Source organism: Sinohyriopsis cumingii, chromosome 15 (assembly GCF_028554795.1).
Source record: "Sinohyriopsis cumingii isolate HCF-2022 chromosome 15, ASM2855479v2, whole genome shotgun sequence".
Lineage (NCBI taxonomy): Eukaryota > Metazoa > Mollusca > Bivalvia > Unionida > Unionidae > Sinohyriopsis > Sinohyriopsis cumingii.
In genome coordinates, this window is record NC_142975.1 from 125,554,447 (window position 1) to 125,570,209 (window position 15,763).

General features: G+C 36.1%; 1 protein-coding gene across 1 annotated transcript in view; it reads left to right on the plus strand.

The window, feature by feature from the left end:
• The window catches only part of LOC149782696 (meckelin-like), a 95,406-nt gene that overhangs the window by 46,073 nt on the left and 33,570 nt on the right, over window positions 1–15,763 (plus strand). The window contains exons 9-14 of the mRNA XM_089934190.1: window positions 1,783–2,044; window positions 5,636–5,699; window positions 7,239–7,328; window positions 10,600–10,668; window positions 13,623–13,789; window positions 14,633–14,887. Coding sequence (XP_089790316.1) covers window positions 1,783–2,044; window positions 5,636–5,699; window positions 7,239–7,328; window positions 10,600–10,668; window positions 13,623–13,789; window positions 14,633–14,887 — 907 coding nt within the window. The remainder of the gene's footprint in view (window positions 1–1,782; window positions 2,045–5,635; window positions 5,700–7,238; window positions 7,329–10,599; window positions 10,669–13,622; window positions 13,790–14,632; window positions 14,888–15,763) is intronic.

Sequence of the window (15,763 nt, forward strand, 5' to 3'; positions counted from 1 at the left end):
ATGGTCAGGGTCCTATTGACTGAAAGTAGAAAAATGATTTCTGCACAGTAGTACTAATTCTGCAGGGGCCCCGAGTGGCCGAGTGGTCTAAAGCACTCTCCGTTACGGATCACTGCCATCTCACCTATGTTTGCGTGGGTTCAAGTCTTGAATTCAGCCAATGTGGGTATGTGAGAAAGCTTGCCAGTAGCTTCTCGTGGGTCGGTGGTTCTTTCCTGTGTTTTCCCGGGTTCTTCCTCCACCATTAATACTGGCCGCCATGTATAGCCTATCGTGTGCTGAAAAATGGCATTAAACAACAACAACAACAACAACAACAACTAATTCTGCATCATAGATTTTGACCAAGCTTTGGCAATAACTTGCACAAGGCATAAGAAAGAAAAGCCTGTTGATTTGGGGCAGTAGGAAAATGGTCAAGGTAAGAGTGACTATTAGAAGAAAAATGGTTTCTGCCAAAAACAAAATCCATTTATCAACAATGTATCTTTATCAGATTTTTCAGATTACATGGATGGTGGGTAAGAAATAATCCTCTTGATTTGGATGTTAAAAGGTCAGAGGTCAAGATCACTGATTATATGAAGTAAACAGTGTTGGAATAACAACAGTAGTTCTAGATGACATACCTTGAGTAAAGTTGGAGTAAGGCTTGGCTTAAAGTTTGAAAGAGGTGTACTGATCTTGAGGTCAAAAAGTTAAAGTGCAAGGTTTTTGTGGCTCAAAGAAAAATGGGTTTTGCAGAACGACTTTTGATCTAAAGTAATCTCCTTGACTAAATGTACAGATAGTTTCCATTTAAGGATAAAAAGTAATTGATACATTTTGGTGTCTAAAGGTCATGGCCATGGTAAGTTTAATAAGAAAATAAGAGTTTCAGGTTTTGTTTTAAGAGGTTAAGTTGCTTGATGTTATTAAACTCCATTTGTTTGTGACCTCCAGAGTTAACCATATCCTACTAGAGTCTACACAGAGTACTGGTACTATTTTGATTTTATTATTTTGTATAACATACCATTCACTGTACTCTGGTTAGCATTTTGGTTTGTTCTCTGGAGAAAATAGCTAACTTGCTCTCTGTTTTAGCTCCATTAATGTCCAGGTGTTAATAGGTATTGTTTCAGTGGACCTTTGATCTAAGTAATGTCTTATGAAGGTTACAAAATAACACTGACTTTTTCAATTTAATTACATTTGAGTTTTATATTCAGTCTCCATTAGGTGGGAATACAGGATGATATACATCACAAATCCACTTAATAACCTTGGTGGAACCCTGGAAATGGTCCTGTTAATGATTGTGAGAACATCAAAAGAAATTTGACTTACAGAAAGTTTTCTATTGACCAATTGTTTGAGGATTAACTTGAGGCTTCTCTCCTGACATTTCAAAGGACTCTTCTTTTTATTATTAAAAATAAATCATGTCATAGATTCCTCTGCATGAAAATGCATTAGGTCAGAGTTGCTTTGCATGTTATACGCTGGTGTGCTGTTAAACAATAATCAATAAATTGCATCATTTATTATATATATATATATATATATATATATATATATATATATATATATATATATATATATATATATATATATATATATATATACATACATACATGTGACTATATTTCACTGGTGAAGGGCTGGTAGATTTGTGTACCCTTGAATGCAAGTCTGACTGTAGGAGGAAATCACTAAAGCATTTTTGCACTTTGTGTCAATTTTAGTTTTGCATAAAACACATATTTGGGATAACTAAAACTGAAATTTTCTTCATTTTAGGCCACCCGGACAGCCATGGCTCTATTATGTAGAGAGTGATAAGCGTGCAATGAAAGGCTCTGACATAGTTGTGGATACCATGATCACTACACAGTACACATTTGATCCAGCATCATACCTACAGTATAGAGTGGCTCGATATAACCTGAAGGGACAATATATTGACACATCGGATATGTTCAGTCGCAGATTTCAGCTGTGTGTTGACACAAACAAGCGCTCCAATGCTGCATTCAGATTTGGAACTTACTACAAGCAAACTGTAAGTTAAAGTTCTTTCAGCTGAGTAAAGAGATAGTGTGTTAGTGTATCATATTTTTGTTATGTAAATGTCATGTTAATAACAGTAATACTGTGGCATCACTTTACCATTCCAGAACTCATGGTTCCCATCAAAGCTAATTATTTCCTCCAATTAGTACTGCAGGGTCAGAATTAGAAAGAACATGATCTCAGTCTGACTCCTCATCAGAATTAAAAAGTACATGATCCCAGTCTGACTCCTTATCAGAATTTAAAAGTACATCATCCCAGTCTGACTCCTTAGCAGAATTTAAAAGTACATCATCCCAGTCTGACTCCTTAGCAGAATGGAAAAGTACATCATCCCAGTCTGACTCCTTTGGCACAGCCAATGGACATAATAACATTTTAAGTTTCCTTGGACAATGTCTGTGTTAAACATGTGCTATATCACTTTTCAAAAATTCCCTTTGTCTTCAGTTTTAGATTTGCTGTTTTGTGCATTTCATCTTTTTTTTCAGTTGAGTGTTTGTCCCCTCAGTCTGTGCTTATCTGAATGTTTTCTGTTTTCTTTTTGTACATTTTTGTTAGTTACTACTAATCATGCACCAAACAAGCTTGTGTGGTGGTCTTTTATCCATTATCCATTAACTGTTTGTCTATTAGCACAAATTTGTTATCGCTACTACTTCTACTGCTCTGGTGGACTAAGTAGTCAGAGCTTCCACCTCAGATGTAGGAGTTCGCAGGTTCAAATCCTAATCAAGTCATACCAAAGACTTATAAAAATGGTGCCCGCAGCTGCCTCACTTGGTGCTAAGCATTAAGAAATCAGTGTTAGGACTGGTCAGCCAGGTATCAGGATAATGTGACTGGGTGGGACATGATACCACATGTTTGTAGCATGATGCCTCAGTGCAAGACATCACTTTAAACTGCCACACTGCTGATATTATAATAATTTGACTGAAAAATCATTCAACTACATTAAAAATGCAGATCACACACACACACTCACTCACTACTAATTCTAAAGTACTTGAAGAATTGCTTTGAAATTTTACACACACATTCATCCTATGGTCTTTGTTGTTGTAACACCAGTATAGCCACTACAGCAGCAGATTTGAAAATCATTTTTTATTGCTAAATCTCTTGAATGGATAGTCCTATCAACTAGGGATATCCACTAAAAGACTTCTTCTGATATCTACTTGGCCCTAAAGAAAATGGTGCCAGTTTGACATCCAATATGTTCACCATGGCAGCCATCTTGAAAATCTTGTTATTGCTACTTCTGATCAACAGAAAGTCATATTGATGTTGGTTTTTCATCAGAAAACTTCTTTTGATGTCTAGTAGGTGCTGATCTGAGCTAGAGCTACTGAACAAAGAGTCATATTGACCTATGGTTTTCACCAGAATATTTCTTATGTTGTCTAGTTTGTCATAAATGAAAATGGTTCTGCTCAGACATGTATAATAGCTAATGTGGCCATTTTGAAAACCTTGTTAATGCTGTTATCAACAGGGTTTTCACCAGTAGATGTTTTATGATATCTGGTTGCCTGTAAATGAACGTGGTGCCTCATGTGTGACTGCCACAATAGCTGTCATGAAAATCTTGCTGTTGCTATTATCCCTAGAATGGATGGTCATATTGAATGCGGGCTTTTACCAAAAGAATTCTGCCATTGGGTCTGACCCTGATCTTTCTAATCTCAATTAGGTATTGTGAACTTAAGCACCAAGTATCTCACTCTTTAATGTACAGGATCTTTTGTGTTTTTTGGGCATTGTCAAAACCTCCTTATAAACCAGCCCATGAGTGAAGCTTCTTCAATAACTTTATTGTGAATACTGTTTTTCTGCTGTCCTTAGTGTCTGTGAGAAGAAGTGAGCTTCATGTCTTGCCTGTAGAAAACAGTAGTTAATGGTTTAACGATAAGTGTGATTCACATTCTCATCTTTGCCAACTTGGATTTCTGGCTGAGAATCAACTAGTTTTTGAAGCTTCACTTCTGTTGAGATCTCCAGTTTTGGTTGTGTCTCTGCTGGGAATGATCAAGACAGGCTCCTTTGCCCATCTTGGGCCTCAAGGTTTCTTTCAGCTTCTCAAGGGAGAAGGAAGGGTCAAAAACATCTCTTCTTGCCTATTAAGGGTTCATCTAATACTTTGGCAGCCACTGTTTCCAGGTGGATGGTCTTCACTGTCAGGAGAGCTTATCAGTCCACCACAGAGAGGAACCTCTTTTTAATGAGAATTAAAGCCCATGAAGTTAGGGCTATTGCTACATTTTGGGCTTATTTGATGAATCACTTGTCTTTGGATAATGTTATGACTGGTGCCTTATGATGGTTGCACACTACCTTCTCCTTTTACTTTTGATCCTAGGTACATGAGAATGAAGGCATCTTGTTGTGTTGCACTATAGTGATGGCCCAACAGGTGAATTGTGTGGCCCTATAGTGATGGCCTTGCAGGTGGATTGTGTGGCCCTATAGTGATGGCCCAACAGGTGGATTGTGTGGTCCTATAGTGATGGCCCAACAGGTGGATTGTATGGCACTATAGTGACAGCCCAACAGGTGGATTGTGTGGCCCTATAGTGATGGTCCAACAGGTGGATTGTGTGGTCCTATAGAGATGGCCTAGCAGGTGGATTGTGTGGCCTTATAGTGATTGCCCAACAGGTGCATTGTGTGGCACTATAATGATAGTGATGGCCCAACAGGTGGATAAGCTTTCTACCAACTTGTAGTAGTGAACACTTCTACTGTATTGGTAAGCACATTTGTTTTGTAAGTCATATTTATTAAGGTCAGCAGCCTCCCTCCTAATTACTAAATTCAGCAATGCAATAGAAGCAAGTCCAAGTCAAAAGAGGATGGCATGCTGTTGTTGTTGTTGTTGTTGTAGGGTTTAACGCCATTTTCAGCACACAATAGGCTATACATGGCAGCCAGTATTTATGGTGGAGGAAGAACCTGGGAAAACCCCCAGAAAGAACCACCGACCCACGAGAAACTACTGGCAAGCTTTCTCACATATCCACATTGGCTGAATCCATGACTCGTACCCACGCAGACAGAGGTGAGATGGCAGTGATCTGTAACTGAGAGCGCTTTAGTCCACTCGACCACTTGGGGCCCCGATGGCATGCTGTATGTTGGCTATGACTAAGGAATCAGACTGGGATCACATTCTTTTTTATTCTGACCCTTCAGTGCAGATTGGAGGAGGAAATGATCAGCTTGGGAAGGGTACTAGTTGTCCTCAGGAAGGAAAGCAATGCAACTGTAGCAGTTAAGTATTAGATATTTTTTCTAAATTTAAATTATATTTACCCCACCACCACCAATAAAACAAAAACATTTTTTTATTGCCTAAATTTATTTCTGTTTAATTTATGTCATGGGTCATCCATATTTATCATCAATTAAGTTAACAATATTTTCAGCAGAGCTGGGGTCTATTGTCTGTTGTTCAAGTTGTCAGATTGCACTTTGATTAATCTAACATACAAACTTGTTATGTAAGTTGTAGATTGACAGACAAAAACATTAGTATAAAGATTGTTATGTTTTCCTTTTTTCTTTCACTTTTCAGTGCACGATTTCTGCACTTGACCTCTGGGACACCACAAAGTACCCTCTTGAGTTCTTTGATCTCTGTATCCTTTGAATGATGATGCTAAACTGGGCAGTAAAAGTTCCTTGTCTAATTGCTTGGGGAAAGTTGAAAATTGTACATGCTGATGCATCAGAGACAGCTTGCTGAGTGGGTTCGCCATTCATTTAACAAGTCTCACTCTCAATTCCAAGTTGGATATTTGCAGGTCAGTTCGTAGGTCAGTTTAGGAACGATTTTGAAGAGCAGTGAAAAGAAGTTACTTCAAAGCAGAAATTTTTTTGGCTCAAATTAAGCACATAATATACAGATATAATTTCTTCAATTTTTTAATTGTTTTGTACTGGTATGGTCCAGTCTAATTTCTTACAAAATGGTATGAACCATGCTGATCACATATGAATTTAAGGCTAAATGTTGACATGGACTCAGCTGTTTTATGCATTTTGAAAATCTTGTTTCCTTCATTAGACCCATTTGTGATATGCCAACTACATGTATAAGGCCAGAGGGATTGATTTATCATATCGTCCCTCTATTTTACCAGTTTCTTTTCTGGACAGTAACTTGAGTGATAGACTGTCACAGATGCAATACTTTGTGGACTGCATGCACTTGGAGTACAGAAGAAATCTGTTGAGTTCAGGCTCAAAAGCTCAAAGGTCAAGGTCACTCTGACTAAAGAAGGAAAATGGTTTCTACACAAAAAACCTTATTTATTTTGGGGTCAAAGGTCATGGTCACTGACTAAAAGAAGCAAAATGTTTCTGCACAAATACTCACCAATTTACAGCTATCAAACTTTGTGTATGGTGTGCACTTAGGGTAAAGAAGAACCCTATTGATTTGGGGCTGAAAAGGTCAAGGTCACTGGCTGGAAAAAGAAAAATGGTTTCCATTCAATATCTTAAGTTGTTCATCATCAACAGAAACCAAACATTTTGCAGTTTGTGTGCGGTGTAAGGAAGAATCCTGTTACATTTGGAGTCGTAAAGTTAAAGGTCAAGGTCACTGAGTGAAAGAATAAATGTGGTTTCCATACAGTAACATTTGTTTTGCATGACATTCCTCAGTCATCACTGTGGATTGCTTTCACTTGGGAAAAAGGAGGTGACTGGTGTTTTTTAGGATTAGTAGGTCAAGGTCTCTGTCCAAAAGAAGAAAAGTGGTTTCCACACAAGAACATTTCTTCTACATCTCAGACTTGGACCAAACTTTGGATTGGTTATTGAGTCAAAAGTTAAAATATCAAGACGACTATGACAAAAGAAAAATGGTTTATGTGCAAATATTTAAGTTTAAAATAAGTTAAAATTTAATTTAAAAATTTAATTTAAATCAGCGCAGAAGACCATTGAACATTGGATGGGTGAGTATGGTACCATTTGTGGTACTGTGGTTTACATTTATGCAAAATTTTAAAAGGTTTGATCTGTCATGTGTAGGAGAGTCCAGGATCAGAGATTTGTGGAAGGGGCAGGTGGGTGGGTAAGTGTTGGGTATGGATAGGTCAGATAAAAATCATCAAGTCCTTTATTGAGATCCATTGTGTTGTTGCTGTGTTCCTTAACCTTTTCCTTAGATCTTAAGGTTACTACAAATGGAGTGGATCAGTTATTGCCAATTCCCATCAACATTCTGAACATCAAAAATACATACTCGGACAACAGAGGTGAGTTTTTATTGTACTAAACATTTTAAAACGTTTTGACAATGTTTGTTGTTGAGCCCATGTCATTGGAAAAGCAAAAGGGGTGGTTATTTTTCCTATGGTAGTGGCATTGATGGCATTGTCATGAACTGTTTTTGTTTTGCCAGTATAGTGTAGGCAAGATGTAGTGCTTACTTTTATGATGGCAGTGGCATTGTTGCTTGTGTTTGCATTAGTGTGCTATATGTATATACCTTTCTCAGAGCTGTTGTATGTGCAGTCATGAAATTTGATGGATATATTAATTATGGATGGTAATACTCATTATAAGCAAAAGGAGGTTACATGGACTTACTTTTTATGTTCCATTGGTTGTGCTAATTTTTTGCATTAGCTCAGTGTTTGTCATTGAATGATTCTCTGTAAATCTTACATAATGCACCAGTGGATTAGGTGAGACATTGCCATTTGATGAATTCTTGTTAAAATTTTGCTGGAAGTTATTTTTGAATTGTGACCTCAAATGGTATGCCCCAGTCTTCCTTTTATAGAATTAATTGTACATGAACTTGTTTGATAAGTCATCAATTGCTATATAGCATATGCATCATGGATTAAGGAAAATCTATTTTCCCAATGTGGAAATTAATCTGTCCATGTTGTGGCTCATAGATTAAGCTTTATTGCCCCAATTAGAAAGTTGCAGCAATATGTAAAAGTGGACATTGTGTGGAATTTATCTGTTGTCTGAGCTACAGCACAAAATGCTCTTTTTAATTTGTACACAATACTGTTTAATATTCAATGGTTCATCCATGAAGATGCATTGACATATATGTATTGTAGTGGATGAAAAATAAATTTCCAATTAAAAATTCACAAAACTATTTGGATGCTTCACAAACTATACAAGATTTATGAGAGAGAGAGATAGAGAGGGAGAAAGTCTGCTTTCAAACACGCAACAGGAAAAAGAAATAACAGTAAATATTAATGGGTTTAATTCCATTATTAAAATAAAAAATGCAAGAAAAGCCATGATGGGTTATTTCATTCTCTCAGTAAACTTTTAAATAGTTTGCTTAACATGTTCCCACACAATGTAATATAAACATCACTTTTGAAGATACGACATATGCTAGTTTTTAGTACTGGTGACCAAAATAAACATGTCCGTGCAACTTATTTTCTCAAGAACTAGACACTTGTTTCCTTTTACTGTAGAACTACTTTTTTTATGAAGCTGCATCCTATAGCGAACAGTTTCCAAACACATTTCAAAAATGCATACTCCATAATGGTCAATGCCTATTTCTGAGTTAGGGATAAAAGCTACATGTAACATTGATCAAAATTTAATCTCTCTCTCTCATTTTTGCATATAATAAACACATTAATTACAAAGAAATATGCATTGTTTTAAAAAAAGAAAGTCTTTAGAGGAATGGAGCTTATATTGTGTCGTGTTGAATGATTACTGGGGAGAATAGAAATGTTATATTGCTTGTTTTCTATACCAGTAGAACCAGTTTTACACAAAAATATCAGAACTTACCCTCATTTTCTTTCTTAGTCCATGTTATAAATCAGAAATATATTTTTTTCCACAAGCAAAAAAAATACAATTTCAATCAGAAGTTAATGTTTTAACGAAGCTCAATGCCTTCCTGACTGACAGTTGTTAACAAGCAAAATGGCTGAATTTCAAAGTAAAAAGTTGCTTCTCAATTGGCACATGATGATAGTCAGCAAAAAAGTGACTAACAACATATTCTTTTCCAGAAAATCACTTTGTTTATGGCATGAACAGTCACTGATAGAGTGGGCTTGAATACAGTATAGATGAATTCCATACATTTAAATATTGTCATACTCTCAAATAACCGATGTAATTTGAAGTCTGCATATGAAGCTACAGAAGAATATTTTCATTCATAGCTCTCATATTTTGCTTTGCATTATGTTAATATACGATGGCATGTTATTCTGACCGAATAAACTTGAGAAAAAATTATTATATCCCCTGTATTTCATCGTGCATGTAGGCTATAAATGTAAATAGTACAGGGTTTGTTTGGCGATACTACTGGTTATAATTATTAGTCTCAAAGGTTATCTTTATTGTAAAAATTGTTTATAGCCACGTGTCTCTGACATTTATTTAGTTTGATAAATGGAATGAAACTTTGCTTGATATAAACTTGTTTCAGATCATATCTAAAGGATGATTATAATAAATTATAACTATCTTCAAGAATATCCGTGTTTATGTGGCTTTTCATTTTTTATTTGTGTACATCTTTAAATCATTTTTTGTTTGTTTAAAGGATGTTTTGGAAATAATAAGGACTTAAAAATGGAAACTGCAACAAGTAACCAGTCCAATAAGTACTTTTATGAAATATCATTTATTGAGAGCGAACATTGAAGTTGCTGCTTAATGCAGAACTGTATGGACATTTCTGCCTTTATATATGATAACAGAACTCATAACTGATCAGCATGGATGTATGCTGTAGTTCATTAATTTTTCTGAGAGGATAATAAAAAATGTATAACTTTGCAAATTTTTTTTTTTACATTATGCACATTTATCTCTATGTATCCATTGCTAGGCCACTGTTAAATGCCACAAGAAATTAGACCACTCAATAGTTTGTACACATAAAGGTATGAAATTGACACCTACCATCATGGGGTGTACAGAATCAGGATTTCTCTCATCTGTTTGTTTAGTGTGTCAACTGGTGGAATGAATACAATAAAATCAGTGAGGGATGCCATTATGACCCACTATGGCTGCAATAAAATCCATTGCAGAATTCCATTAGATTGAGTCGATGTTCCACCTGACTTAGTGGGTATCTGATATTCATGGTGGACACTTAACACCTTGCTACTGTATCCACGTCCACCCAATCGAGTGGACAGTCTGTCATCCACTATGTTTGTACTGTAAATTTTGTGGTAGATTAACAATGATGACTTTGCTTGATGCATGTAGTGTGCAACATGACAGGAAACAAGAATGTAGAAGGCACATTTAAACCACAAAAGTGAAGGTTGTTGGATAAAATTTGAAGTATTAATTTATTTATATGTTCAGATTTCAACTTGTAGAATGTATATATTCCTACTTCATGTTCATGTGGATTTCATCTATGTTACCACCAGTAATGTAATTTTTTCACAAAGCCATGACAATTGATATCCAAGAATGGAAATAAATTGATATTATTTAAGTTTGGTTGAAATAAGAATTTTATGGTTCCTATTGAAATTCTATTTCCAGCCAGTTCATCAGCGGATTGGGTTCTGGTCAGGCGTTTCTTCCTGGTGGACAATCAAGCCATGATTGCAGGTCAGAGTTACAATAACAGATTGTGCGCACATATCCATTTGCACCCCTGTTTTGTCCCCCCCCCCCTTTCAAGATTTAAGTCTCTGGAGGGTTTAGGATATACACAGGGACCAAACTTAGTGGATGGGTGGTTATAGGGATGAGAATATCAGTAGGTGCCAAGTTATGATCACATATTTAAATCCACATGGTATAATCCAGACATCTCATTCATGACTCTATCTGATATGCATGGACACATGGGGTAGTCATAATGTGTACCAGTACTCAGATGTGACTGACTTAAAAACTTGCAAGTTGTTTCAGTTTAAGTAAAACCGTACCCTTTCCACCACAGCATTACTGTTAAAAGTAGATAAACTTTTTTATGACCTCACAAAAAAGGCAAATCAGAATTTGACCAAATCATTTTAAGTTACTTGTCCTGTACAGTTGCATATTTTAACATAAAAACTACATTACTTTTGGTGGGCCCAAGGGTTATTGAATGGTCCAAAGCACTTGCCTTCACCAATCACTGCCATCTCACCTCAGTCTGAGTGGGTTCGAGGCTCGGATGTGGCCAGTGTGGGTATTCTGGTGTATTGTTGGTTCTTATCAGGGTTTTCCCTGAGTTATTTCTTCATCTGTTATACTGTCTTAAACCTACAACAACAACAACATGAAAAACATTACTTTTGTTTGCAGTTTGTATCTGATATGGGGGGAAATGACCAAAATTGTAAATAACCCCTCATGGGATTCCATGATTTTTCTAATATAGCGATTTTCAAAAATTTACTTTGAACTTGGTTTGATATTCACCTTTCTAAGTTAACTTATTTGGTACAAAAGCAAAGAAATAAGAAGAAACTAAGCAACAAATTAATAAATGAGTTAATAAATATATAAATGCAAAGAATGTTTTCAGCAGTTTTTAATCGATTAATGAATCGGTAGGTGAATTGGTTATGCCTTTTCGTAAAACACAAATCGCTATTTACATAATATTGTTAAAGTTTGGAAACACAAGTTTGTATGTTTTTATCATCCAAGGAGAACTTGCGGAAGTTAGGCAGTGATAGTTGGTAACTTAATTGGGAAATGGTTAATGGTCAATCAGCTAACAAAACACTTGTCTGTGAATATATGAGTTAATTGGCACATTTAATATCAACACCAGCCATTATGCCTTGATGCATGCCGTCATTTTGCCCTGAGCTTCAACACTGGAACTACCTGCCTAATGTGAGGGAGCATCTCAGAAACTATGGTCACTCACTCTACCTTGAAAAACACACAGGGCAAATTTGTTTTCACTTTCCTAATAGAAGAAGGTGAAGTTTACATTTTTTTTTAGGTGACTTAGTCACCCACTTCACCTGGTAGTAAGACCCCTGATTAGTATTTTCAGTGTCTCAAAAAAGCAGGGCCAATTTCAGTTAAGCATGGCAGAATATGCTGTACTAAAATTTTGTCTGTGGTGGCTTCTTTAACAATCAGCTGGAAATCTATTTTCTTCTTCATTACAACAGCTGAACCAATTAGATCATAATTAGTAGGAAAGTGTTTAGAGTTTGCTTTATCAAAATTGTGTCCATGGTGGCCTTTCTAGTAGTGGTATGGTTTCCACCTATTTTCAGCTTCCTTAGAATGGCAAAGTCTATTTCAGTCAAATAGTAACATTTCTTAGGATAAGCTCAATGCCAAATTTATTTGGTATGTCTTCACTAGCAGTGGTAGGGCTTCCTTAGTAACTGGGCAAAAATTATTTTTGATATTTGCTCTAGAACGACTGGGTCAGCTTTAATTAAGCTTGATATGAATTTTTGTTGTGACATGCTCTATCACAATTGTGTCAAGTATGCCTCCACTATCAATAGTGTGGCTTCCTTTGCAACCAGATGGAAAAACTATTTTCAGCTTTTCTATAGTTTCAATCTTGTGTGTATGTGCATGTGTGTGCATGCATGCGTGCCTTACTTTACTACCATACAATAATATCCAATGTGTTTGGTAGAGCCCCAGCATTAACATGATGCACGTTCATACATGTATATTTTAGTCTGGCAGAAAATAATGATAGTAGAAGCACAGGCAAACAATATATAAGATGCCATCAATTTGTAACCAAACAACTGGGAATCATTCTGATTTGAGTCTTTCAACACAAGGCACCTGCCATATTACTACATTTGCCTTGTAGACCAAGGGGTATCAGGTGAGCAGTATCAGGTCCAAGCTTGAACCTCTTGTTATCAGATTAATTTTGAAACAGATCTTATGCTGATCAAATATTAATTCTTACTGAACATTGATTTTTCTGAGGAATTCTGTTAGTGTTAAACATTTGCCGATTTCCTTGTGTTTTTCTTGTACATGTCCAGCTGTGGAGCTGCCCCATAATAGGATGAATTTATTGTAAAATTATAAATGCATCAGATGTGATTGAATCTCATCAGGAAATGGTGTACAAAAATAGATAATTTGATAACAGTCCCAGCTTACATATCAGTCACTTCAACAGCAACCTCTCGTGTATGTATCCAGCCACAATTAAGGTTCCACTCCAGAGTTTCACACATTTGCACAGGGTTAATCCTTGCAAAAAAAAAAAAAACAGGAATGTATAGATCTTAAATGAGTTTTAAAAAATAAAAAACACCCATTTTTCTTTATTTGAAATTTTAATTTTTTGACATACAGCTAGACATTGTAATATACATCGTTCAGATGATTCCTAGCTTTACATAGCTATTTTCACGTTTGTAATGTCAGAGAAGCAAGGTAATATTTTTATGTCTTAGCCTCATAGCATGAGTACCAGTATAAAAAAGTAATTATTTATGATATTTATAAAAGTGATTGCCTACATTAAGTAGCCATCGGAAATATTTCATTTATAACATTGTGCCCTTTTGGTCATGTAAACAGTGTACAGAGAGTTGCAAGAATTTTGTTTGCTGTGTTTTCAGATGGTTTTCGTAATGCTCCCGCTACGATGGTGCGCTATGCCAAAAGCATTCAGATTGTTGTACGTCTTCAGGATGACACAACAACAGGACTTATCTACCCGCCATATTTTAAGATTGATTACAGCACTGTCACCAGGACTGATGCTGTGAATGGAGCATCAGTGGATGTGAGTACATGTAGTCAATTTAATGATTAAAAAAAGTGACAGGTTACCATGTTTCTATGTCATGATATTTTATATGCCATGGATTTGTTGATGGGTTCACAGGAGCTTAAATAAGACACAGTTCAGATGGGACCCAGACCCAATTTGACTTAGTTCAAAATCATGCAGAATTTCAGCAATTTATTCCTTTAAAATGTGCGAATGAACCCTGCCATCCCAAATTATAGGCCCATACCAAGAGATATTATTAAACACAGAATGCTTTGCTAAGTTTGGTATTATAATGCCTTGGATTTTAGAGTGCCTGCCTCAGATGCGGGAGGTCGCGTGTTCGAACCCCTGCAGAGTCATGCTAAAGAGTTATAAAATGGTAACTTGGTGATCAGCATTAAGAGGTTGGTGTTACAACTGGTCAGCCTGGTGTCAGGATAATGTGACATCGTGGCAATGTGACTATAATTATTGAAGCTTCGTTGAAAATATAAATCACACATACATAATACATTTTGTCGGTAGAAAAGGCATTTTAAAATGCTTAGTAAGCATTCTTTTATTAGAGCGCTCTTTTTGTGAATTTTTGAGCTCTTTCACTGCTGAAAGAATAAGCAGGTTTGTTTGCCAGAATCAAATTTTCCAAACGTTCCATAAGAAGCAAAGTAGTGTGCATGTTTCGTCTTTAGTAAATGTCATTAAAAAAAATCCTGGTGAAATTGTCACAGATAATATTCTACCAAGATAGAGTATACACATTTTGAAACTGTTTTAAACAATATGATAATCTTCATATATTTCACAACAATTTTATAATGATAATTTTTATTCCTGTTTCCTCCATTTTTTCAGGTTTCCTTTGAAGTGACATACACAATGTCACAGACTAATTATGAGAGAAACTTTCAGATTGCTATTGGCACACTCAGCACGCTTGGAGTTATCTATGCTGGATATCGGACCTGGGTTTGGTCAAAGAGATCAGGAAGACCTGCCATAGACTTTCCATCCATCATCAACTTCATCTTCTTCGTTTCAGGATCGTTGTCAAATGTCTTTTTTGTTGTTTCATTCGGATTGGCTTTCTACTGGCTTATCTTCTTCAAGGTAAGTTCAAACACTGAGATAGAAGTTGGTACGTTATTTCATCTTTTTCAAGGGCTTTCAGTTACAACTGCTGCTGTGTATACTTGAGTACCTGACTCCATATTAGGTACATCTTAGATTCAGTTCCAGATCTGATACTCGAGTACCTGGGGCTCTTTTTTTTTCTTGTTTATCATGTATACGAGGTCTGTGCACAATTAGTTTAGAAATGCAAGCAAGAATGTTTCCACTTGTCCAGTCTTTGAATCAAACTGATTTTTTTCCCTAATAAAAGTTGCATTAGATTAGCTTTAATATTTAGATTTCATGCCTCTTCTTCAGTCTGTTTCCTTTTATATCATTGAATAATGCCAGATCATTTTTCTGTGTTCAGCCAACTGATGACCGTTGTTTTGTTGGTTAGCATTGTTGGTGCAATATTCCAAATTGAATTCATATTCTGATGGGGCAGTCGAAATATTGCACAATTGCAGTAGTGACTTTTCTAACTTGTCAGATGCTTTACATGAGCGTATGCTAAATAAATGAACAAGATTTGTGTATTGACAGTAATGGTTTACATATTGTTTATCTGTTTAAAAAATGCATGTAAAAGAGAAGGGGGTTGGTATATGTATTTTCAGACCCAAAATGTTGTTTATGAGTCATCGCCATTTTGAGTAATTAAAGGTGAATTGAGTCTGCCACTTTGAGTACCTTTTGCAAACCTAGAATTTACAAGCAACAGGGTCCATAAACCTTGACTGCTGCATAGTTGCTAGCCTGAGATAGAGAGGGAGGCTTAAAATTGTGAATACCAGTCTGAGATAGAGAGGGTGGTTCAAAATTTGGTTACCTTCCTGAGATAGAGAGGGAGGCTCAAAATCTTGGTTACCA